The 26,419-nt window shown below is 39.8% G+C and overlaps 2 protein-coding genes across 3 annotated transcripts in view; one reads left to right on the forward strand and one right to left on the reverse strand.

Moving 5' to 3' along the window:
- CLNS1A (chloride nucleotide-sensitive channel 1A) overlaps positions 1–14,669 on the forward strand; it is a 16,027-nt gene extending 1,358 nt beyond the window's left edge. Inside the window, exons 2-7 of one of the 2 annotated variants that reach the window (XM_085300535.1) lie at positions 1,358–1,494; positions 3,599–3,706; positions 4,869–4,979; positions 5,470–5,643; positions 7,135–7,219; positions 14,501–14,669. In XM_085300535.1, coding sequence (XP_085156661.1) covers positions 1,358–1,494; positions 3,599–3,706; positions 4,869–4,979; positions 5,470–5,643; positions 7,135–7,202 — 598 coding nt within the window. In that variant the 3' untranslated portion in view covers positions 7,203–7,219; positions 14,501–14,669. Of the gene's footprint in view, positions 1–1,357; positions 1,495–3,598; positions 3,707–4,868; positions 4,980–5,469; positions 5,644–7,134; positions 7,220–9,432; positions 10,055–14,500 lie in introns of those variants that run through there. The other variant, XM_085300534.1, reaches the window with a different exon arrangement.
- On the reverse strand, positions 14,497–26,316 carry AQP11 (aquaporin 11). Its single transcript, XM_085300532.1, is given in 4 exon segments — positions 14,497–14,578; positions 22,061–22,177; positions 25,402–25,522; positions 25,524–26,316. Coding segments are annotated over 4 exon segments (747 nt in total). The 5' UTR covers positions 25,980–26,316; the 3' UTR covers positions 14,497–14,525.
- Positions 26,317–26,419: the final 103 nt, after the last annotated feature.

Genomic DNA, 26,419 nt, shown 5'->3' on the forward strand with positions numbered 1-26,419 from the left:
GTCTCTGGGTGGGGGTGTCCCCTAAGGGGACCCGGGGAGGGGGGGTCTCCCCGGGAGGGGAATGCCTCTGTGTGTTGAGGCCCCCCCTTGAGGGGACTCGGGGGGAGGAGGCTGTGGGGATCTGCCTGGCGTGGCCTGCCCCTGGGGGGGGCAGAGAGACCCCCTSCCCCCATAGCAACCCCCCTCTAGTCCTCTACATAGTTTCTTCTATCTTGCCTTCAGTAGCTCGTTGTACGAGGCTCACGTGAGCCTGCCGGCGTTCTCCCGGAATGTTTCTAGCAGGTTGCTAAGCTTTTACTGGAGTTTCTTTCTGGCAGCGAATGGGAAGAGCTGTCATATGCAGGAGCCCCGTCCTGTGGGAGACCTGGGTGCGCTGGAGCATGGGGAGGCTCTGGATCTGACTACTGCTCTGCGTTAAGAGCTGTAAATGCTGAAAACTGGCTGATAWAGTTTAGGAAAGAAATTCCTCGCTTCCACTTCTCTAGCTCTTGTACTTAACCTGGTTTCTCGAGGCGAGGAGCCTTCTGCGACCGTTCCGATTTTTGTCCTCCAACGAAAACTTTTGAGCTCCCTGTTGGCTCCCAAGAGTGGCAGAGGTCTCAACTCAGTATTTCTGTTCAGCATGTGACCTCACCGCCCACAGACCACGCAAGCTATTTGTTTGATTTGTCAGCTGCTTGAAAGACGGTGATTCCTCTGACATGAAGGAGTTAGCAGCCCACTGGTGGCTGYGTAGCTCTGGGCTGGGCCCAGCTTGTGCTGTCTCAAGTTGTAGTTAGGGATGAGAGTGAAAACGTAGAGAAATGGAGGTTATAGCACATAAGGTGTTAGATAAAACTTTGTTGTGCTGATCGTAAAACTAGTTGTTTTTCCACGTACAACTCATCTGTAGAGACTGTACGCACATCAGAATTATTATCCCGCAGAAATTGCGATGGTGATCTTCCTTCCCTAGTGTACACTTGATCTTGAAAAAATACAGAATGTTTGACAGTTTGAGTCACAAATTGCCTCTGCTTTTATTTTTGAGGTGATAGATACCTACAGGGCATAGAAAATAAAGAGGCAGGGAGAAAAAAAAATCAGGCTTTACTGCAAGTATAATAAAGCTGGAATTTGTTTAGGGTGCTCAGATTAACGTTCCTTGTGAAAAGAGTTCTGTTACCTCAGCTATGCTGGGGCAGGGTGCTGTTAAGACAGTTCCAGGATCATGTGTCAGTAGAGAGTGGGTAAGTGCCTTGTCCACCTCCTAAAGAATTACTCTTTTTGTTTGGGTTGATTTGCTTTTCTAAAGGTATGAGCCAGGTGCCTCAGACTTCTGTTAGTGTCTAACTTGTCTTTTTCTTCCCCTTTTTAGTCGCCTGTCTTGGCTGGATAACTCTGGACTTGGGTTCTCCTTGGATTATCCCACTATAAGTTTACAYGCTGTCTCCAGGGACCTAAACGCCTACCCATGGGAACATTTGTACGTCATGGTGAATGCTAAATTTGAAGGTAAGCCTCAAACGTTGCTTACTGGTTTTGTGCAGTCCTGTGTGGTATGATTGCTTCTTCAAACTGTCAGTTATAAAAGGGAGTAGGTTGTGTTTTTGAAGATGATATAGTTCTTCTAAATAATAGCTTGTGTTTTCTCTTATGTCCATGAAGGGTAATTACTTTAAAGCAGAACTTTACCCTGGCCTATAGTCACTTCTGTACRGTACTATTCTGCACCTCAGCATGCAATTATGTACCACTGAGCTTCAGTTCTCTGCTCTCTTTTACTTAAACAGTTTTGTTTATCTGCCTGCCTATGATTCCACTGTTTACATATCATTCTTGCTTTATTGAATTTCTGTTAATATTGCTACCTTTTTCAGTTTTTTACCTGCTGTTTCATAATAGCCTGGAAGCTTTCTAATTTCTCCTACAGCTTATTAAAAAAAACAAAAAAACAAAAAAACAAAAAAACAAAAAAACAAAAAAAAACAAAAAAACAAAACAAAACAAACAGACAGTGGCTTGTATTACCAGGAGTAATGAATCTTTAAAGATTTCTCCATAAATTAACTTTTTAAATAATCTTGTTTCTTCACAACCTAGAGAAAGAAAGCTTTTTATTTCACTGTTTGCTTGAGGGTTTTTTGGTTTTGATGTATCAAAATGTTTTTCTTTTAGAAGACCTTTTAATTCAAGTGTGTCATAAACCATACCATCTCAGCTACAGAGTAATGAGTGTTAAGTCTTAACAGACATTCTTTCTCCCTAATAGCTATTAGTCATGGTAGTTAAAGGTTAAAATCTTGCATATAATTTTTGTTTAGTCTATATACTGAAACTATTTACAAGAATCTGGGGAGACGTTTTTAGTCTATTAACACTTCTTATTATTTGTTTCATGTTATATATTACTAATATTTCTAGACAGTCTRTTATTAAAGATAACATCAAAATGCATGCATATACCTCTTAGTTCTTTTTCTTTGCTTTTCTGTAATTGCATTTATTCTGAAGTAAATTGAGACTAGTCTGAGGAAGGGTGTTCCCTACTGCTTTTAATTCATCTTGCTAGTACTGTTTAAAAATATGGAATGTTTCCTGTTTGATAGATTTCCCTCTCTTGTCCATAAATCCTTTGTGAACTGAATTCTGGGGTAAGTTCTGGCTACAGTAAATCTTCTACAGCTAGGGAAATGTGAACATTTAGTTTTCAGTCTACACCTACCCTGCAATAGTGTGTTTCATCTGCTGAATAATATTAAATGCTGATCTCAACTTCTGTGGCTGCAGGAGTCTTGGTTTCTTAGTTGGGTAGGGTACATTTTGTTCTCCCTCTGAAGGTTTTTGTTATGCTGTGTTGTGTGTATGTGTGTGTAGGCTTTATCCCCTCCCCCCTTTTTTGTTTTATTTTTGTGAAGAGAGGCAGTCAGAACTTCATTGGAAATGGAGCTGGACTCAGCAGCAGCAAGCTGTGCCTGCTGATGTCAGTTGGGCAAGGATTGGGTCGCTTCCTTGGACATTTTATTTTTGGAGGCAGCTGGCTGGCAGCTTCTTGGCTTTTTAATATCCTTGGAGTTGTTGCCAGTTTTGTATCTGATAAAAGCTGCTCTCTGTGAAGTAGTCTTACTGTAGTTTTTCTGTAGAAAGTCAATTATGTGCTTTTGAAGCTGTCAGCTCAGTGTCCCCAGCCACAAAGTGATGAATCATAGCTATCTTCTTTGTATTTTTGTGTCTCCAGAAAATAAGATGTTTCATTGTTGCTTAGTTATTTAAGTATGTAATTCACAGAGGTCAGGAAGTACTTTTGTTCCCACAGTTGTCTTTGGCTCTGAGTGTACTTTCTACCTCTACCATATTAGGTATTAGCATATATTGCTCACTGGCTAGGAAAATGAGAAATTGAGTTCAGAGCTTACATAAATGCCACAGACAATATCAATAAAGGCCTTCCTGTGTTTTATCCATGTTTATGGGACTTGAGCCCTATTACAGAACACTCTCACAGATTGTTTGCAGGTTTCTGATTTGATTGTACATATGTTCCAGAAAAGATAGATAAACTAGATTTTTTTTTTGACAAAATAAACATGCTTCTTTTAAATCTTTACATTTCTTAAAGATGACGCAAAAGAAGCACCCATGGCTGAAGGGGAGGAGGAAGAAGACAGTGATGATGACATTGAACCAATTGCAGAATTCAGATTTGTACCTAGTGACAAATCAGCCTGTAAGTGAAGTTGGGAACTCATATTTTAGCTTTTTCCCAAATGAAAGCTCAGTGCTTGACTGAAGTGTTAATATTCCTCACTATATATGGAAGACACTCAGATACAGAGTTTAGACGATACRATCCTTAGTGTCCTTGGCTATTTCTTGATTTCTGTCTGCTGAGAAGAATGAAGTAAATAATTTTCTCTCGGTTTAACTTGGAATATGTTGAGCAGTCACTCCATGAAAATTCTAGTGCTGTATATGTAAGATTTTTAAGTATAAATATGTTACACAGATAACATAATCTAGCTAAATTTTCGGAGAACTTGCATGGTAAACACCTTTAATTACAAATTCAGTGATACTTCAATCAGTGATAATTTCATTAGGAACATGTCAATGTCCAGATGCTGCACCACTGAAAACCAGTCATGTCCAAACTGGCCTGACATGGTGCTTACTGTTAGATCTAAGTATTAGAAATCTTCTGTATTAGGTGCTGCAAGGAATCCACAGACTGAATTGTCCATAGATAGCCCTATCTCACTTTTATCATCAGTGAAATAGCAAAAAAGTACCATTTAAAAGATAAAGCACTGGACTGGATCTAGGAAACCTGATTTGGTGTTAGCATGTCACTAGCTTGTTGAGTGATGTTATTAAACAAGAATTGTGTGGTGGTTTTGGTTGGTAAAAGAACGTTCTCGTTTTCTCTGATCTCTCAGACCCAGATTTCTTGCTTTTTGTTACAGGGTGTTGATGGAGAAACAAGGCAGGCTTTTCTCTTCATCTCTGTAACTCCTGGCTGCCCTTGTGTATCTGGTCATACCCATGCATGACCAGGGTGTGCCAGTTGTAAATCATTATCCGTTTTCTTAAGCTTCCTAACCATAAAGATTTGCTTGGCCCTAAGGTGAGAGTAGTGCTGGCTGCTTGATTTTGGAGCCATGCAGAAACCATTAAGATATGCTCCTAACAAYATCTTAGCTGTAAGTTGCCATTTTCCAGCTGGGAGTCCATCTCTGGTCTCAGCTGGTAGGCAGTGGTGCAGGTTACTGGCCTTAGACAACACTTCTCTTTTCTCGTAGTTCATGCTGGCCAACTAAAGCACTGCAAGTTAACTGTTAGCATCATCTTTGGCCACTTGCTGAAAAGRTAATTCTGTTGTGTTTGTATAGTGGAAGCCATGTTTTCAGCGATGTGCGAGTGCCAAGCTCTGCACCCAGATCCAGAAGATGAAGATTCAGACAATGATTATGAAGGAGAAGAGTATGATGTTGAGGCGCATGGTTAGTAATGTCTGCTTCTTTTCAAATATCTATCAGTGCCTGGATACCTGAAACTTTTCTTATAGTTGTTGTCATGAGAATGGTTCTGTCTGTACTGTATGTACATTAAGAAGTTCATTGTTTATTATTGATATTGCTTAAATACTCTTTATGGCAAAAAAGCACAACATAAAACTCAAAAATTAGGGGAAAATCTGTAATTTAACTGTGTCAGATTCTATTGTTTTCATTTTCAAAAACCCCAAGGCATTAGTATCTTTTTTGTTCCCAGAGAATGTATTTTTATGAGTTCTGTGCCCATGCTATGTCTTGGTCTATTCATGTAACTACTGTGGTATGTTGTTGACATAAGCAGCTTTATAACCTTTCTCAGTAGCTGTGTGTGTGCTGATCTTGGCATAATTTGCCTAGTTGTTGTCATATTCCCCCCACCCTTGTTCGATCCAGGCTCCTAAATTTATACCTGATGACCATGAACTTGCTTCTGCAGAACTAGGGCAAGGTGATATCCCAAGCTTTTACACTTACGAAGAAGGATTGTCACATTTAACTGCAGAAGGTCAGGCCACTTTGGAGAGATTAGAGGGCATGTTAGCCCAGTCTGTGAGCAGTCAGTACAACATGGCTGGAGTGCGAACAGAAGACTCAGTAAGGGAGTTTGAAGGTAAGATATGCTAAAGAATACATTATTAAAACACTAAATAATACATTAATAATACATTATTCTTTAGTGGGTTTAATGTATTACATTAAAAGTGTTTTTTTTCCCAGTCTGATTAGTCTGTAAGTATCACTACTGACCAGTATCATGCTATGGATAGTATCATACCATACTGTATGTGTCAGTGGCGGTTTTATCTTTGTTCACAACTACAGGATATAAAATATCTGTAGTCATGTTAGTGTAGGTCATGGATTGAGGACCACTGTGTTAAGAAGTGCTGATTTTTATTGATACAGTTTCCTAAGCAGTGGTAGAGTGAAGTCAACTTAGGATAAGAAAAATTAAACTTGTCAGTCTACACTGGGCTTAGGAAGCAATTTTTCATTCAAAACGGGCAATCGTGTGGGGTTTTTTAAGCATTCTGTTTTATAGGCTAATGATTCTGTTTAAAATCAGTGCAAGTTCAGAATCTTGGAAATGTACTGGAACTAATAAATTCTGCTTTTTTAAAATGTTGGCTTTTTGAAGTCTCTGAATACTATTAGTTGTTTAAACATATGTTTAAAGAGTAAGATTTTTTTTTTTGATGGAAAAATCTTTCAGATTTTGTCATTTTTGCATACTGTTTTCACCTGAGCAATACATTACCTGGGAAAAGGACAGAGCAGTAGTTCACTGCTTCTGCTTCTTTTATGATATAAAACTCAGTGGTTTACTATGGCCTCACATTTCTAAAGGATTAGTGATGGAAAATGAAATAGCTCTTGTGAGTTTCTAACTATTGGCTTGCCTAGAGTAGTCAAATAAAACTAATTCATTACTGATGCATTTGGATTTTTTTTTAAAAAAATCTTTAATTGCTTTAGTCACTTGTTTATAGATTCTCTTTGTTCTACAGCTTTGTAAATTAAGTTATATAACCTAAAGATATCTTTAGAAGATATACCCAAATTTGTGGAATGTCCTTCCTGTAAAAGTTTTTTTTTTTTTTTTTTTCTGGTTTTTGAAAACTTAAAATAGATTGAACAGTAAGTATATCACATGTCTTGGAGTCATTTTCAGCCATTTTATTAGCCTTTCCAATCTGTGCTATAGTCCTGCTTTCTGATGTGCTAAACCTATTAATATCCAGAGGAGCTGCTCAGTTTCAGAATTCCTGTTATTTTTTGACATTGTAGGTGAGGGGACTCGTTCTTTTTTCAAAAACCCAAGTATTTTAAATCTAACATTTAAGTCTCTTAATAGGATAGGGTGAGACAAGATTTGTAGGAAGAGGCAGTATCTTTAAGTGATCTATTAATATAGTTGGACTAAAAACACAACTTCAGAGCACATCAGTGTTTTCTTAGGGCACCTCAGAACTTCAACAAAGGTATTTTCTACTTTGGTAATCTCTCACCAGCAGAGGGCACTCGCTGTCCTTTGTGTGATAATCCCATCTGTTTGTGAGTGCTGCAGTGTTTTGTAGCATTGGCTGTTTTTATTTTTCAGATGGCATGGAGGTGGACATAGCACCAGCAGTTGCAGGGCAATTTGAAGATGCAGAAGTTGATCACTGAGGAGGACAAACGCTGCTGTAAGTTCTTTTATCCTCAGACACCGATGCTTTTCCGTCCTGCAGAGCCTTCCTTCTCTCTAATTTGTTTAATGTAAATTATCTCAGAGTGCCTACAGGAAATATCTTGAGATACAAGGATGATGGTGATTTGGAGAAGGAAAAGATAGTTGTATTGTTCCATGAACTGTCATGTAGTTGTTCAAAATTATGTATCAGCTTAAACTATCATTCTGTTTGGGTAACCTGCCTGTACATGCTTGTTTAGAAGACATATCAGCCTTTTAGTAGATTTAGTGGATTAAGAATCATTTGATCTCAGAAAGGTTCTTGGATGTTGATGTATGAATACTGGCACCATTGCTGGGAAGTTACTGTCCTTAGTATCCATTATTTCGCCCTTAGTGTGCAGGATTTCCCAGGCCTTTCAAGGGGGCAGAAAACATCACAGCATTGCAAGCCCATGTCTGCTTTCCCTCTAAGTGGAGCAGGAACAGTTCCTGGTAAAGTCACCAAGCTCCTTGGATGGGGTCATTGTTAAAAGCGCACAACTTGCAGAGAACTTCAGTTTACGCAGTTGTGCCAGTGTGTCCTCTTGCCTACCATCTCCTTTACTGCTTGTTTTACTCTCAGTGGCATTTCAAGATGTGCCAATGTTTCCTAGCCTGGGCTGTGTTGGAGAGGAGAACTGCTTATTCTGGGACTGCTTTCATGGAGAAGTACAGGCCCAGTGGAGCATTAATTTCATCTCTGAGCAACATCTGCTAGTGGTAGCAGTTTACATGCACTACTCAAGTGGTGGTGAGCTGCCCCCATTCTTCTGGCTCACTTGGAAGTGAAAACACCAGCTCTTGCCACAACAAGTGATCACAGAACTATCCCACTATAAATGCTAGAGCAGAAGTTTGGGGGAGACAACATAAGGCTTGTGGGAGAAAACATACCATTTGGCAGTTATCATATTTGACAAATGATGCACTTTAAAATATGAGGGAGACTCTTCAGCTCTAAAGAGGTGACTTCTAGGTAGTGAACAGAGAACTCGGCTCTGACAGCTCTGCCTCTGAGGTCATGTCTATGCTTAAAAAAAAAATCCTGTCTGCTGAAAATTCAAGTTTGAATGCTGCTAGTCCCATAAACATAAGAGGGATTAAGGAGAGTTACTGGTTGATAGCAGAACTCTAAGGAATCTGAAAATGCTGGTGGAAGTGCTGCTGACTGATTTTCTAGTAAAGCAGGTAGTAGTCAGTGGTGTTTTTCCTGCTCCTTATTCCATACTTTGCATAGTGTAGCAGTCATGAGAAATAAACACTGCTAGTTGAGTAGATGGGGGGTGGTATTCTTTGCCTGGTTCTAAGCTGTTGCTGATCACAGCTAAGGAGCTGATCCTTGTCAGGGTGGATCAAGTGACCTGCATGCGCAGTGAGTGTCAACGGCTAAAATGATGTGGTCAAGACCTGTGTGGGGGACAGGCCTTTTTTCAATCTACCACCAGCCTCACTGTGTTGATGTAATTTAAGTAAATTCAAAAATCTAGGATAATCGATTGAAGATGCAACATGAGAAGGACAGCTCTTTGAGGTCTGTGCTAATCATCCCAGAAACAAACGTGATGGTGGCTTGGGTCTACACTCCAAGAGTAGGGCAGAGAGGGAGCATGCAGTGATCTTCTCGGTACTCTCAGGAGCAGCACAGTCCTCCTAACTTTCTGATCTGAGAAAAACAGAATTTGCAAGAAATCTTGTTGGCAATCCTTTGGAGAGCAGCATGCTGCTCTGTCTCTAAAGCAACTCGTGTTGCATGTTACTGCTCATTACTCAAATGAAATGTGACAGTTGCTTGATGGAGCTCCTGGAAGTCTTGCTGACAGTTGATCTGTGACGCATCTATTAGTCTTGTAATAAGCGGTGTTTTGTCTGTTGCATCACACAGTTCCAGTAATTGTGTTTTGAACTAACCAGTGTGCCCGTGTGTGGGGGAGGTATGATAAGGTCTTCCAGGGCACAGGCTAACAACTGCTGATTGTAGATGCACACTGTCCTTAGATGACCTAAATTCAGATCTGCTGTGAAAAGCAAAGGTGCTCAACCGTTCTGAAAACTACCTCCCTAGCAAGTTTAAAGTAAACTGCTGTCCTGTGTGACTGTGAACAACGGATAGCTGCTACTGTTTAAAGACTAATAATCTTATGTTTTAATGCCYGTTATGTAAACCTGGTGTCTTGTATCTTTCAGATTCTTCTCGTGGCACTTCCAAAATAAGCCGTAAAACTGAAGACGTTGCAGTGACTATCGGGAGTTAACCTTTCTTTTAATGACCTAAGCTTAGACACCTAGGTCTATAAATGCTTTTATAGATGTTTAAAACAGGGTTTGACATTTGTGACCACTATGGGTTTATTAAGGGGAAAAAAAAAAACAGTAAAACCTCTTGCATCTAACACTTGAACGGGGCTAATCACGGCTCATTTCAAAGAAGCCTTTTTAGGAATTCTAGGACTTCAGAAATAAAATTGAAAGCAGAACAGAATTCTAGATTGTCCTAGAATTTTCCATATTTTTGTACCTGTTCATTGAGTCAGTGGAGCAGAATGGAAAAAGGAATGTTACAAAGCTTCACTAAAAGGAAATAAGATTAACCAAGAATTAAAAGCAAAGTTAAATTTAAAAGCCCCTCAAGTAACTGACTATCTGTTCAGTGCTATTCCCTGTCACTTCTTTGGGAACAGAGTTTGGGTGGTAGAAAAGATGGAATAAAATCTGTGAAGTCCAGAATATGAGAATGCTTTGTGTCTTTGTATTAAATGTTAACAACATTGTTAAATAAACTAAGATTTTTTTGTATCTCACAATCCAACTCTGTTGCAGTTCTCAGTCATTTACTTAAGCAAGCTGCTGGCCACTGGGAACTCTGAGCAGACCTCCTTTGAGTTACGGGTGCTCGCTTTGATGAAAATGGCTTTGATGGACTTTTCTTTATATATAAATTTAACCAGATGTGAGAGTAAATGGGCAGAATATTTGCACAGTGCCTCTGTAAGACAGAATTAGTCTTACTGTGGCATATCCCAAGTGTAGGAAGCTAAGAGAGAGCTTAGTCTCACTGGAGCTCCCTTTTACTTGTTTCAGGTCCCTGCACTTGCTGATGTTTTTGCCATGGGGCAACAACAGCAGATTTGAAATTGTCCTGTATGTTCAAATGAATGTCTGATATTAAATGTCTACTATCACTGGCTCTGAAGTAGACTTGTCAAAGTTTCCCTACATGATTATGCTGGTATGTGAACAGGGTTTTTTAACAGTCGTACACTCTCAGAACAGTATTAAGTGGTTCTGTCCTGCTCAGCACTTCAGGATATGGCTTGGTTTTGAGATATGTGGCATGTATTAATTATAGCTGCTCTTTACTATTCCTTGGAAATGTCAGTCAAATTAGTGATGATTTAACAGTATTGTGAACTACTGACATTGCTGAATAAATTATTTGGCATGTTATGCAACAAGACATCCTACAAGAAGCTTTTAGTCAGCTTTGAAATTCAGAGCTAATCTGTCTACTGTAAACAATATGCAAAAGAACATAAGCTAATACTTAGGAATTATGAATATTAAATTCCCATGTTGCATGGCCTGTGTGTGGACTGCAAAAGCATGGATAATGGCAGAAGACTTCTGGTATACCAACAACAACAAATTTGGTCAGGTTTCCCTTTTTTACAGTTACTCCTTGTCTTTTATATAAAAAATATTGTGCAAATGATAATACTTTGCAGTATATTACAACAATGAAGAACAAAAATACTTTAATCTCCTGTCAGAGAGCAATGTCAGTGCCATAGGCTGCAGGGGTCTAAATAATGAATATTTGCTAGGAAAAAAAAAAAAACAACGGTCGGGATTTCGTAGAACCAGTGTGGACTAGCAGAACTTTAAACTCAACAGCATTTCCTAACTGTTACAGACAACTTGGTGTACTCAGTCCTTCTGATGACAGACGTATGCAAGTTAGGCAGAAGCTGCAAAAAATACCAGTTACTGTCTTCTCAGTGTTCTGCTTTGACCTGAAAGCGAGATTAAAGTCCTGTACAATTAACCGTAGTAAATGGTCTTTCTGTTATTCACTTGTTTCTTTGTTGAGCCTCTCAAAAATGAGCTAAATGGGCTAAAGCAGTGAAGCTGAACAGCTTTTTATTGGGAGGTGCAGAGAAGAGAAATGTTTGACTAAGACCTAAACCAACATCCATCTGGCTCTTAAATTAAATCTTTCTGGGACTGAGTTAAAAAGGAGSTACCATGTAGGTTTTACTTGTGTTATTCCATCATTACTGCTTAACTACTCTAATTGTATGCATATTTTATACAAATACATGTATTTTTTTTTTAAGGTAGGGATAGAGAGTTAGCAGGGAGGGTACAAGTAGTGAAATTCGTGATAGCTAAGCAGTACTAAAACGCTACTGGTACTGTTGTTCATGAAGAAATTTCATGAAACTGTAAATAGCAATTCAAGCTTAAAGGAGACTGGTTTGATTTTTACATAAGTCTTAATTCCTGAAATGTGGTGTTTCTGTTGTTTTTCATATTGAAAATAAACTGTACCTGTTAGAGATCCTGGCAGATGAGCACAGTTAACTTACTTACAGAGGAACTGAAGTACTGACACTGTACAAGCAGTAGCATGCTCTGGAAGAGAGAGTATCTATCTTGTGYTGTATCAATACAGAGCTCCAAGTGCAATTATTTTGTGATGCTCCCTGTTAAATGGACAGATTAATATTAATTTCATTTGGGAAGAAAAGCTCTGGATGAGCTCTGAAAGTAATGTTGAGAATTAGTATCTTATTTGAGTGTACAAGATCTATCTTTAAAACTTTATGCTTAGACCATTTGTGATTTTCTGTCAAAAATTTTCATAAGCAAACTTTACTTACATATTTTTAGTTTAAAATATTGTCTGTACCATCAATGCAAAAGTTGAATTCAATTCTTAACATAGCTTTATTTTTCATTCTTTTTTACTAGCTTCTTTTTTGCTTTTGGTTTGCTTTAAGTTAGTTGATTTTAAGGCTTGTCTAATTTTTAACAATTCTACTTCAAGTAGCTATAAATAGAGAAGCTACTTGTTAATCCCCTAGACTTGTACCTAATTTAAGTTTCTTTTTAAACTATATGCTATGCCAAAATAAACAATACAGACATACAAAAGTCAGATCTGACCTCTTTGCTTTATGGACTTTGCTTACAGACCTTTGAAAATAAAATGAAAGTAGGGCCTTTAATGTAGCAAAACTGGGCTTTCTGTTGATTTGTACTTCTAGTTTCTCTCTTCCTAGCCACCCATTTAACTCTTTGAATTTTATTTTTGAGACCTTTACCCTCTGGCTTCATGAGTATGAGAGATACTTAGCCCAATTCTTTACATAAGGCTTGTTTCCATAAGAATCTAGGCTAAAAATTGGGCCTGATTACTACAGTAAAGGCAAAACCTCATATTGGGAGTGGTGGTGGTGGTGGAAAAATCTATAAGGTATGGATCACCTTAAAATAAGTGGAACTGATAAAAGCAGAAAGTCAGCTGACACTGTCGGGTCAAAGTCAATGAGTCTGCTTTAGAAATGGGAGCAGATCTGGATCATCAGAGACTTTGTAGGCTGTAATTGGACCATAATGCTGTAAGTGTCTGAACAGTCTTGCATACAACTCCAAAAACTGTATACTTGTAGTATCAATTTTATTCGGTGCTGTAGCAGCCCTCCATAGCTGCATTTTAGGTAAGTGGCTGAATGTAAGACCAGCTAAAGGATGAGCTCAAGTAGCAACATGGTAGTGTTTAGTCCTTGCTGGGAGGAACCTGATCAAAGATAAGTTTCTTACAATATACCTACTCCAAATAGTAGCAAAATGCAGCTTAATAATAAATCCAACAGTATTTTTTTGTGTATTAGCAGGCTAATTTGTGTGTGTGTTTGAGGGAAGGGAGGTACATAAAAAAAAAAAATCTAGGGCTGTGGACTAAGACTTACATGAAAAGTATGTCTGAACAGTTGATTTTATTTTGCAACGTATTCTAAGCATACGTCAAAAAAAAAAAAGATTTTATTGAAACAAGTAAGAAATTACATGAAATCATTTACATCTCAAACTCTTTCAAAAAAGATAGTTGAGAACAGTAGCTGCTTTAAAATTTGGTTCAGTATTTTACTGTGCAAAAGCCTTRTCTGACTCATTTCCCTCTTAAATTATGCTTTGCAAGGTGAACAAAGCTGTAAAATACTACTTTGGGACTGAGATGACTTATATAATGAATAGAGGGCTATAAAAACTGAGATTTTTATAGAACTTGTTAATATATCTCCTTCAAACCTATTAACTATGAAGTGAAAAACTAAAAGAACTTTAGAGGACTGGTAGCTAGCCACGCTCTTCACCTCGCCAGTTTGAGTGGGTTTCCTATGTTTTTAGCTCTTTTCGCTTACTTCAGCAAATCGATTTATTTCAAGAAAAATATCTGGTAAGATTTACTATGTAAAAATCAAGGATAAATCAAGTTCTGAATTGTTCATCTCTATATACTATCTATTTCTGAAAAGGCAATAGTAATTAGGATAAGATTGTTGTTTTTTTTTTCCTAAAATGCACTTTGAATTATGTTTCTGTAGAGTTTTCAGTACTTTATTAACGCTCTTCCCAGCGAAGATAAACATTCAGTAGACTATGGTGAGACAGGATGGGGCAGTCTTCCCCAAAGGAAGAGAGGAGTTACTTACCTGCAATGAGTATTTTTAAAACAATGTTGGTCCTACAATTGGTTTTTTGGTGTAGGGTACCTCTAGAATGGAGCTGTGAAGATTCTTCTAGTGAGTAGTGCAGCCTTTCTTCCTCTCAGAAGTGCCATATGTTGAAGTCACTAAAAGAATGGAATCTTCAGTTCCTTTTTTGCAAGTGCTGTCTATAGGAAGAAACCAGTAAAATCAAAAAAGACTGTACTTCTCTAAAATTCATTTTATATGCATTTGTAGTAAAGGTCAGCAAGTGGCACTTATGGCTAAAGTGACAAAGTTTCAATGCTTAAGTCCTTTTCTTAACATTTGTATGACTTAACTAAAAATGTTGGCAAATACTCTTGATGACAAAGTAAGAGTTTCAATACAAAGTCTGAAGTCATGCACTTCAAACCAAAATCTGAAAACATGCTGAAAGATAATGTAGAAATTAATGTCAACAGTTTTATGAACAGCTTCCTTTCCACAGGTGTCTGCACTTTACTTATTTTAAGTGTGGGKTTTTTTTTTTTTTAATGTAGTATTGCTGAAGCTCAAGATTTGGTCTCAAGATATCCGAGGAACGATTTCATCCCATACAAAAGCGACAAGTATTGTACCTGAAAAGACAAAATAGAAAAAAGAACTTTATGTAAATAYATTTGAGAAGGACACAGTACTGGTATTAGAAATAAACATTACGTTAAAATATCTGAGAGTTTAATATACAGTGGGGACTCAGAAAAATGAAAATTCTCTGTAGAAAAGGTTGGAGACAGTCAATACTTTTTGAAAACACACACACAATTTCTTGCAAAGAAAGCCTCACTAGACCTTGCAAATGTCCATTTGTGGACAACTAAATTTAGTTCTCTGAATGCTTGTTTTAGTATGTTGTGCTTCTGATGTGTATTAGCCAAGAATGGAAAACTTTGGCCAGAAGAATTTGCTGTGCACCCTCCTCTTGCCAGATATGGACCCCGCCTTTGTGAGAGAGCCTATAAACGACCRACCAACCAACTGAATCTTGATCTCTCAGCAGTTAGGATAAGGCTGCGTTCATCAGCAATGTCGGTTTTAATAACTGCATTGTTATAATGTACTGCAAACAGGTACAGGACAGTGGGTTTTTCTGAGGATCATTCCAGTTTAAGGTTTATTTTGAAGCTGAAAAATGTCCTCTAACTGTAGGTTTTATAAAGCAAGGGCTGGGGAGAGCTAGTGAAGCCTAAAGATTATTCTCCACTGTCAGTATGAATGACATTGTTGATAAAGTTAAGACATTCTTCATGAGAATGAAACCTAAACATAGAGAAAGCAGATTAAGACCTTTTCTTTTCTCCTGGGGAAGAAGGAAAAAAAAAGAATGTTCTGTTTCAGAAGGGAAGCAGATTCTGATCCAGAGTATTCCTCATCTCAAACCACTCCCACAGCCTGTATTTCATGAAGTTTCTTAGAATGACAGAAATATTTACTGGAAGTGCTCTCTCTAATCCAACTTCCCACTCATTACTGGACTATCACCTGCACAAGAAGAGGTCTGTGTGGCTTTGTCTAGCTGTCTCCTGGAAAACCTCCAAAGATGGAGAGTCTACCACCTCTCCTGGTAACTAGTTTCAGTGCTGCAGTGCTGTCCTCATGAAGATGGTTTTCATAAAGTCCAGTCTGAACCTCCAAAGCCACACATTGCAGACTTTGTCTCGTTACGTTATCTGCCAATAGTGAGAACAGTTTGTCYGTGTCATCCTTGTAACTACCCTCAAGTAACTGTACACTGCTATCCAATCACCCTTTCATCTCATCTTTTCCAGACTAAACAAGTCCAGTTTCCTCAGCCTCTCCTCAGAGATCAGGTACTCCAGACCTTTGGCCATCTGCATGTCCTCCACTGGATCCTTTCAAATTTTCTCCACATCCCATTTGAACTGGGGGCTCCTAAACGGGACACTCTTCTAGATGCTGCCTCAAAAGTATTAGAGCACAGTAACATCCCTAGGACTGTTGGCCACACTTCTCCAAAAAAAATGTGGCCTCCCTTTCAACCTAGTATCAGTGTAACACAGCAGGGTTACTACTCAGTGAATCAGCTTGCAGCTTTTACTGATTCACAGGGGTTCCTATAGAAATATATACACATACATACTTGCGTGTGCATGTGTCTGTACGGGGCTATATACTACCCCAGGTGCAGAAGATCACACTTTTCTTTGCAGCCCAGTCCAATTTTCCATTGGCCTAATYCTCAAGTTTTTGGCTTGAAATTTTTGATTTAGGTTTTGCAGGTCAGCCATTCCTCYTAATTTATCACCATCTGCAAGCTTGCAGAGGGTACATTCTGTCTCACCACCCAGGTCACTGATGAAGGTATAGAACAGTATCAACCTCAGTACTGACACTGGGATACTCTTGAGTGTTACTGGCCACCAACCAGAAGTCATGCCACTGACTTTTGTGCCCAGTGGTCCAGCCAATTTCTAGCCCATACATCTTTGGCTTTGAACAGAGAATGTGGTGGGAGATGCTGTCAGAAGCCCTACCAAAGTGAGGGTATTTTGTATCTACTGTTCTCCCCTCATTCACATAGCCAGTCATTTCAGCACAGAGGCAGTCAGGTTGGTCAAGCACGGGTTGCCCTTGCAACATCTGTGGACTGTTAACTGATTACCTCCTCGTCTTTCACATGGTTGGACATAGATTCCAAAGAGATGTGCTCTACAATCTTTCCAGTGACTGAGATGAGAGCAACTAGCTTACAGTTCCCTGGCTTCTCTTCCTTGTCCTTCTTAAAGATAGCACAATATTAATATGCTTCCAGTTGTCAGGGAGCTCTTCCAACTGCCAAAACTTTTTATAAGTAAGTGATGGACAACTGCCTCGCACTCGACTCCTTCAGCAGTTTTAGGTAAATCTAAACTGACCCAATGGATATGTGTTCCTCCAGCTTCTTTGTGCAGTTCCTAACCTGCTGCTCCCTCTCTATTGACTGCCCTTCTCATTCTGCAAACTTACTGTTTTATGTAGAGGGTTGGGAGCAAACTTTTTTTGAAGACTGAGGCAAAAAAAAAAGGGGAAAAAAAAGAAAAAAGAAAAGACATTGAGTACCTCAGCCTTTTGCATGTCATCCATCACTAGGTTTTCTCCTCCATCCTCCTCCTCCACCATCAACGGAACAAACTCTCTCTGAACTTCTTTTTTTTGCCACTAGAACACCTGTAGAATCCCTTCCTGCAACCCTGTTTTAGTTCCAGCTTGGTTTGGCCTTCCTGATTTTCTTCCTGAGTGTCTGAGTAAAGCTTTTATACTTTTCCTTTACTGCCTGTCCTTTTTTCCACTTCTTACCTGCTCTCCTCTTGCTCACCTTTGTTCACAGAGGAGCTCCTCTCTAGCCACATGAGAAAGGCCTAAGGCTTCCTGTCAGAACTCCCTGTTTAACCACACACTAGATTCTTCCTGCACACCAGACTGTTCTGAGCTATTAGCTTAAAAAAAAAAAAAAAAAAAAAAAAAAAAAAAAAAAAAAAAAAAAAAAAAAAAAAAGCATTCTCTTAAAGTCCAAACAAACATCTCTGTTGTTTACCTTCCCAGCCTTCCTCTGGACCCTGAACTCTTGTGAGGACTGTGACCCAAACAGCCATATTCACAGCCACTTCTTCCCTGTTTGTGAGCAGGCCAAGTACAGCATTTACCACTGTTTGTCCCTTCCACTATCTGCATTAGACTTGCTGGTGACAATTTCCTAGGAACGCTCTGGATTGCAGATGCATTGATATTTTGCTCTCCCAAATGATGCCTGCATAGCTGAAATGCTCCAAGAGGGCCAGGGTCTGGGAGCGGGAGACTTTGGCTAGTTGCCTGTTGAAAACCTCATTTGCTACCTACGGTTGGCAAGAGGGCCTGTAGCAGAACCCCCAGTAACACCACTCCTCTGATCTAGGTCCAGAGACTTAAACATGCACAGCACAGAACTGGTTACTGCAGTTCTCCATGGCCAAGAAACTTCTTAASATAGAGCACTCCTCCTCCTCTTTCCCTACCTATGAACACACTCTAGGCATGCATGCTTTCCCAYCAGGTCTCCCTGATTCTGACCACATCACTGCATGTGGACTTGCAATTCTTGTTTCTTCCCYAAGATCCATGCATAAATGTACCAAACTTTATGCAAAAAACTGAGTATCTTCTCTTCTGAACAGAAGGGTGAAAGTTCCACCTGTAGTCTTTTCTCTTACATACCTCTTCTATTTAATTCTACCACTAAATGACTTGTGTCGTTTATTTTCTATTCTGATAGTGAAAAATGGTTTTCTTCTGAGAAATTGTAGTAGTCTTTCTAATAAAGCTGATCTGAAAGAAATAGGCATTGATTCTCTTTTAATAGTGTTAGTAACCTAGCAAGATGATAGGCTGGCACTTGTCTAGGAAAGAGTTGCATTTTATTGCCCTCGTGTTTAGTATTTTGTCAGCAGCTCTTCCATCCATAGCTGCCATCTCTTTGGTATGAAGCAGAAGCATTAGCTCAGTCACTATCATTAACAGTGTAATTGSTTCTGGTGCATTCACTGCCCGGACAATTGACATTAATTCCTTTGTCAGTGATCCTTAACACAAAATCACARTAAGTGACACTGAAACAGAAACTGTCTTTCTTCTCTTATTGGTGCTTACTGCTTCTATGTTCTCAGTTCAGAAGTTAGGCCTGTTGGTGCTAAGCCATAAACACTTGCTAACATCTATATTTATTAGGGTAATTAGCTGTTTTGATGCTACTGTAGAATCATTTTCACTGAAACTTCAGTAAAATCACTCTGAAAAATTAGTTCCTTAACTACAATTCCAAGACTACCTTCATGAAAGACCATAAAAAAAAMCAGTGGATTTGCTTATCCAGAAGAAAACTTCTGTTTCTCTCCTCTTGTGAAGGTGGCTATCAATCTCTTGTTCTAAATGTCTTTTCTAAGAAAATTGTTTTAGAGAGGGGGTTAAGTATTGTTTCACAGCTAGATCCGGACATCCACTATATACTGAATGATCTCAATCTGTGTCCTCATGGGTATTTGATATGGCTATAAATGAGACTGTATTACACTTTGCATAGGCAATCTGGAGTTTCATGGTATGCTAGTGCATGGTTCTGCATATGCATATCACAAAAAACCTGATGTCTCCTAAAATAATTTCTCAAAATAAGAACAACATAATTTAACCATCCAAGAGGCTGATACTGGGAAAAAGTAAGACAAMAAATTAACATTTTGTCCTGGATGCTTAAATGTTTCATTACTATGAATCTATTTCTAGGAAGTCTGAAATAATATTTGTATTGACAGATGGATTCTGAAAGTAATTTTAGAATCTGCATTTAAAATATCCCTTCCCTCATCATCTATTTTTAGGAGGTTCTTTTTATAGAGGTTCTTTTCATAAGAGGCTTAYTATTATAATAGGTTCATTTCCTAAATACGTCATAATTTGGTCCAATTCTAGAAGAAARAMCCGTTACTCCTATTATATTCTAATYTCTAAAAAGTGTTACAAAAATGTCACTTGATGTTAGATTTGTACTTCTGCATTCCTGCATTTCTGGGCTCCCCAGGACAACAGAGACATGGAGCTACTGGAGAGAGTCCAGTGTAAGGCTAAGATGCTCAGAGAGCTGGAGCATCTACCCTGTGAGGAACAGCTGCGAGAGCTGGGCCTCTTCAGCCTGGGGAAGAGAAGACTGAGGGGGGATCTGATCAATGTGTACAAGTACCTGAAGGGAGGGTGTCAAGGGGACAGGGACAAACTCTTTCCAGTTGCCCCATGCRAAAGGACAAGAGGCAATGGGCAGAAATTGAAGCACAGGAAGTTCTGCCTGACCGTGAGGGGGGAATTTCTTCCCTGTGAGAGTGACGAAGCACTGGACCAGGTTGCCCAGAGAGGTTGTGGAGTCTCCTTCTGTGGAGATATTCAAGGCCCGCCTGGATACAACCCTGTCTACCATGCTGTAGGTGACCCTGCTTGAGCAGTGAGGTTGGACTAGAYGATCTCCAGAGATCCCTTCCAACTTTACCGATTATGTGATTCTGTAATTCATCAATTCATATTTCAAGGGCATCTTCTCGGTATTTCCCCCTCAGAYCCCTTACATTTGTTTACAACTCTTAGTTTATAAGATGAGGCATATGCATACATGAATTTCCTTGTTTTGGAATGTCATATTGCAATAAACAGTTCTGCCCTTCAGGTTATCCACAGGCCTAATATCTGTAACAAAAYGGTTGGCAACAGTAGTAACACCACTCAGAAAGTAAAGTGTCCTGAGTATTTACAYGGTTACCACTACTTTGTCTAGAAATCGTTTCCCTACTAAATTATAGACAGCATTCAAGGTATTCTATTATCAAAGATAAACCCACTGTTTATGAATTTTCATAGAAACGTAACATTATTTCCTAACCATATTCTAAATTCAAGTCACATTTCCAGTTGACTCAACAGCTGCTGTTTTTCTTACCAAAGCCTCAATCACCTGAAGGTCTTCTGCAAAACAGCTCCGAGTGCACTTAACTTTGCTAAATAAGTAKAACAAGGTGTTTCAGCATTCCTCCTACTTCTTTATGGCAGTTGTCAAAAATATCAAAGCCCAGGTACTTACAAGCCAGATAATGTCAAAATGGTTATCAGGTGGTAATAAGTTAATATATCAGAAATCTAAATCTGAATTCTGAGAAGTATCATATTGTGTCCTATCAGGACACAGTTGGTCTCATCAATCTTGCTTAAAGCATTTCACTAACTGAAACAGTGCAGGCTTGCTCAATTGTTCAGGCATCCTGTTTTGATTCCCAATTTAAGAAAACTATATTAAAGTGAATTTCAGTTAGATAAAAAAAAAAATCCTCCATTTTGACTTACTGAGAGTCACTACAACTGGAACATGCACAGACATGCACTCAGAGAAGACAAAGAAGSTATTAGTTATAATTGGAGCCCTTTGGGATGTTTTCTGTATGTRTTTCACAGCTCACCTAGCTTCCTGTACTACCGTTGCATCTTCTAGTAGGATTAACARTCATTAAAGAATTTGGGATTAGCTRACTGTCTCTTTTATGTGCCCTCAAAGCACAAAGCTCAAGATTAGTAGGAGTAACTATCATCAACAGTATTACATGAAGCATTTCTATCTGAACAGAACCAGAAGTTAAAATCAACAATGCCCAAATTAAAACTGAAATTTAAGTTGGAAAAATTCTAGTTACTCATATACGCATTCCCTACTCTTAGGCTAAGAACAGATTATTTGCAACAGTGATTGGGGAAGGGACATAGAATGGGATCTCTGAAGTTTAGACACGATGGAGATGAAAAAGATTTGATTTTATAATGATAATTATTGAGAGAGCCTATTTTAAGCACTTCTTCTAGTATCTAAAAAAAAAATCTTGTATAATGTCACAAAGCAAGACAGAAACTGACTGCAAGCTAACCAATTTGTATCTCCTTTTGAACTTTATCAAGTTAGTATTTGYTTTCAGGTGGCCTCTTCTCCTTTTTAAGATTCTGCTAGAATCTACAGGTCTGGCTAGTATTTGGTGGGCTTTTGGTCAATGTGAATAGTGCCCAGCATACCTCAAACAGGCTGGATTTCATTACTGAGGCATAAACATGGAGTTCCAAAAGGATCACATTCCAGAGTAAACAGCTGTTGGTTTATAACTTACTAGTTAACCTTAACCTAAGTGTTTTCCATTTAGAATTATCCTATTGTCTGTTTTGCTAGGTATAGTAAATGATATCATTCCAACTATTCCRTAAGTACTTAGATTTTGAACACAACGTATGAACTAAGCAATTACACTATTTTGGTTTGCAAAACAGACTGCATTAAGATACAGGTACCCTACATAAACCATTAAACAAGTTTAAAATATACAGCCTACATTTGCAAAAGGAAACTATGAATCTGAATGATTTCTACWCATAAGTTATAATTAAGCATCTTGTGGATTTTATTTCAAACAGACTAGTTGACTGTGAAATAAAGAATATCTATTTCCTGATTTTTGAACCACATAGTAAATAACACTTTCTCAAAGTAGATAACAATTTTAACAACTTACCTAAGGATGGTGCTATCCAATATACTAGTGAATAACTCAAAAATCTGTCATAGAAGCAATAAGGATGTAAAGAAAAAGCCAATGCTGGGTTAAATATTGCTCCTGTGAGATTTCCACCTGAAATAAAATGTAAACATAAATCAAACCATCTTTTTTTCACAGATTTTAAATGAAATACTGAAAGGTAAATACACTGTAAATGTAAATGTAACAAGAAATGCTTACCCTGCAATAAAATGCATTAGCAGAAATCATTTGAATAGATAAACCRTAGGCTGAAATACAATACATAAGAGATGTGTTTTTTAACACTTGTGGTTCATTCATAATTGTAATAAATAGAGGTGCTAAAAACACAATCAAATTGGCTTTTAAAAACAAAGTATAAAAGGAAAATATTACCATGGATTTTGTAAGTTTAATGCGTCTTTTGGAGTTCCTACCTAGGACATGGCATCTTTCAAACCAAAGTTTGAAAAATCATTATTCATGCAATATTATAAACTATGTGATATTTTCATAGGAAAAAGTACAGATGTTACCAGTTAGTCTAGCTTAGCATTGTTTCACCTAAATTTGGTGCTGGTTGCCTATACCTTTGTTGTTGGGTATGTGTTTCTCCTAAAAAAAGTGCTCAATTTCCTTATAAAATTAGTAACGAGGTGCAAAATATTTCCTGAGAATGATCCAGTCCAGCTAAATTAAGCATCTCCCTGTCTTCAGTGAGTGTATAACAAACTTTACCTGCTGGAGGTCGCTATCTTTAACACCTAATATAGAAGTCTACTCTCCCTACTATCTATCTGCTGCTATCTCTTGAAGCACTGTTTTCCAAACTGGGGCAAGGGAAATCTCTCCCTTAGCAGAGATGGGGAGATTTCACAGTCTATTAGTTTTCTGTTCATCTCACTCCCGGAAAAACAAAACACAASCAAACCATGTGTGAGCTATGTGGTTCTGCTACTGCCTGTATCACACATGGAAGAGGAGAGGTGGAACAGATAGTAGACAAGAGCTACACATGGGACCTGTGGGATATACTGCACACAACAGACACAGGCAGTGGCCACCTCCCAGTTGTCAGTTACCCAGCGGGAATCTCCCCAAAACAGTGAGTGAGGCAGCTGGATCTATCTGAATGTTGTTATGGCCTCAGTTACTCTCCATGCTGTCAAGAGGATATGCTAAGTGAGTGTGGGAACAAGAGGAGGGTCTGGCTCAGCAGCCCTCATAAGTGAGGGGACAGGAGAAGGGAATATATCCTGGAGAATGTTTGCGTGTGTGTGGGTGGGGGGGTGAGGGGGGCAGAGGGGAGGAGGGAGTATGAAGAAAGCTTTGGAAACCTTTAAAATATGCTAAAAGGAAGAAAAAAAAATCCGCAATAGTAAAACCCTGTCACTTTATCACAAGAAGAAAGTGATAGCACCAGCAGTGTTCCACACTTTTTGTTTAATAGCTCAGTGGCAGGAATCTCGGGTTTTATGTCCTTAACTTTAAGAAGCTTCAATCCACCTCTCAGGAGCACACAGTAAACACCAGGCTCCTGCCTATGTGACAGGAAGAATGCGCTTTTCACTTTTCTTTCTGAATCTGAGTGTACAGCAAAGAATGCAAATCTTAAGAAGCTTAGAGCAGAGTGTATAAATATTAGATTTTCCACTAATGAGGGAACAAAACCAAATTCCAGATCTTATCCCTGGAACGCATACATATTTTATAACAGACCTTCTGTAGATGATAYAGCATACTCAAACCACCCATGAAGTAGGCCTGAGCTCAGCAGATGTGATGTTTCCTATAAGTATACGCAGATTGATTGCACTGGGTAGCCTTAACAAGTCCAAATATATGACAAGGAAGGGGACCTGGTACACAGCCTCCTGCTAGAAAGAAGCTGGCCTGGCCAACAACATAGCGCATGAATTCTCTGTGTGAGCKAGGCAAGGGAAAGGCAACGTGACACGCATTATTTTACATGACTATTCACTAAGCAGCAAAGGAATGTTAATTGGGAATCAGCTTTTTATATGTGTAAAAGAAGTAGTATAATCTTTGACTAGGCTTTTACCAAGCAATTTAGGAATACATTTGGTGTGCTAAAATGCATTGACACCTGCTTGTGCGCTCAAAAATTAATTTCAGAAAGTAATTCAAATTACTAAGTTAGTTCTTTAAATTCTCTATAAAACTCTCAATCTTTTTAATATTTTAGATAAACATAATGGGTAAGTTTTTTTATACATCTGAAAGTTCTACTGTATTCTTACTCTGTTAGGTATCATAATACAGTTAAACCTTTTGGACAAGGAGTCAATGACATCCAAGCTGTCTGCGGATAAGGAAGTTTTCTCCCCCTCTCATATATATACATTGATTTGAGCATTCCCTCAGTGACTTCCTCTGCAGTAGTGGCAGAAGCACAACTCAGTGCAAGGAGCTCTGTAACCGTCCCCSTCTCATCTCCCTGTACCTCAAAGCACAGAATCGGCTTTGCAGCACAACCCACTCCCTTTAAAGTCATTCCTAAGTGAATGCACATAGATAAGAGCTCTATGCTGCACAGAACAAGGAGCACCAGCAGACAGTGGAAAGAAGTTCAGGCTGACTGTCTGCACCTCTTCCTTCCCACTSGTCCAGGAAGGCACAAGGTGGGACAGCAGTGAAGGCAAGGCAGGGCTSGGCCACACAAGGGACTGCAGAGAGGGGCCCAAAATGCTTCTAGATGCCGTAATATAATAGGCACCTAACAACTTTTTTAAACATTTGAATGCTTAAAAATCTGTATCTTCTTTCTGCGTTCCACAAATACTCATTGCTGGTTCTGATTTAAAGAAGCCGATCAGACTAGACATCACTGATATGAATTCCGCATCATTTAAATGTAGTGCATCCAGGTTATAGGTCTGTACAGACATTGCACAATCAGTATTTTCTTTCCCGATGTGGTCAGCAGTGCTTTCTTGTCATGACATATAAGAGCACTGCAGCAGATTTTGCATGAAATGTCTCATGCAGTCAGATTATGAAACGATTTTTCACTGAGATATCTTAACAAAGGTTCAGTGAAATTCTTAGCCATATTTACTTGCAGATTTCATAGTTTTGAATATGAACTTCATTCTTAACCACAAAGGTATGGGAGAATCTAATCAGGCAAACTTTACATAAACTGCATATGAACTCTGCCTGCACAGTGCATCTGCAGAGGCAAAGATTTTTTTGATATATTTTTCTAATCTAAGAAAAAAATATTCTGAATCCTCACTTTTTAAAAGAATWAAAAAATGGAAACTTAAATCTTGATGGTAGCAACAGAGAAGAAAACAAACAAAAAAACTAACCTGAATATACAAGCATGGTGATAAGCAGAGCAATAAAATGGACTCTGAGGTTGGGATGAATAGTGTCCAACTGCAGCACGGCCAGCTGGAAAACAGCAGAAAAGAGCAGTTCTATGAAAAAAAGCCTGCGTCAACGTAGTTTGCAGGGGATTGCTGCAGCCCTGCCAAAATGCTTCAGAGTGCGGCTCGGCCATCTCCAGGCTCCAGATCAGGTGCATAAATCCTCTGGCGAGCAGCGCAGCGGCAAACTGCGCGCCGATCCGCAGTCCACCGCCCTCGAGCGAYACCCGGTCAGCCCAGATCTGCTGCAGGGTGCCGCACGGGTTGCACGTGCTGCCGGCCAGCGTCAAGCCGTGCAGCACGGTGAAAACGTAGGTGAGAGCAAGCGCGGCGGGCGGCTGAAGCTCGGCACCGGCGAGCAGGCAGAGCTCGTTAGTGCAGGCGCAAATCTGGAAGGTGCTCAACGCCTCCAGGAGAAAAGCGCCCGGGCGGCGGCGAGCCGCCAGCCGGCAGAGCGCGACCGCCGCCACCGTGCCGGCCATCAGCAGCAGCGAGACCCAGACCCCGCCGACAGCCATGGCGAGAGGCTTCCCAGAGGCCGCCCGACGGGCTCGAAGGAGGAGTTCACGCTGGTCCAGCCCCGCTGCCCATGGCGGGAAGGGAGCGTGCGGCAGAGAGGCGACGCGGCAGCCCTTTTCCTCACAAGGGGGCAGCTCCTTCCCCTCCTCCCCCGCCCCGCGCTGCGCTCCAGCCGAGGGGGAAGGCTGGCGGGGAAGCCCCCTCCCTCTCCTTTCGGCCTGCAGCGGCCGAGGAGGAGACTTCGCTCTTCCCTCAGCGCGTCCGGGGCTGAGGCGGGAGATCCCGCTCGCCTCAGCCGGCCGTGAGGCGCCGCCGCCACCGTTAACGGCCGACCGGGGCCGGCGGCGGCGCGCGAGAGGATTGCGGGCCCGCGCATGCGCGCGCGCGCGACCCTCCTCGGGGGGAGGAGGGGGCGCTCGTGCCCGGCGGCCGCTGCCTG

Source organism: Rhea americana, unplaced genomic scaffold, assembly GCF_003343005.1.
Source record: "Rhea americana isolate MKP2758 unplaced genomic scaffold, rheAme1 scaffold_165, whole genome shotgun sequence".
Classification (NCBI taxonomy): Eukaryota; Metazoa; Chordata; class Aves; order Rheiformes; family Rheidae; genus Rhea; species Rhea americana.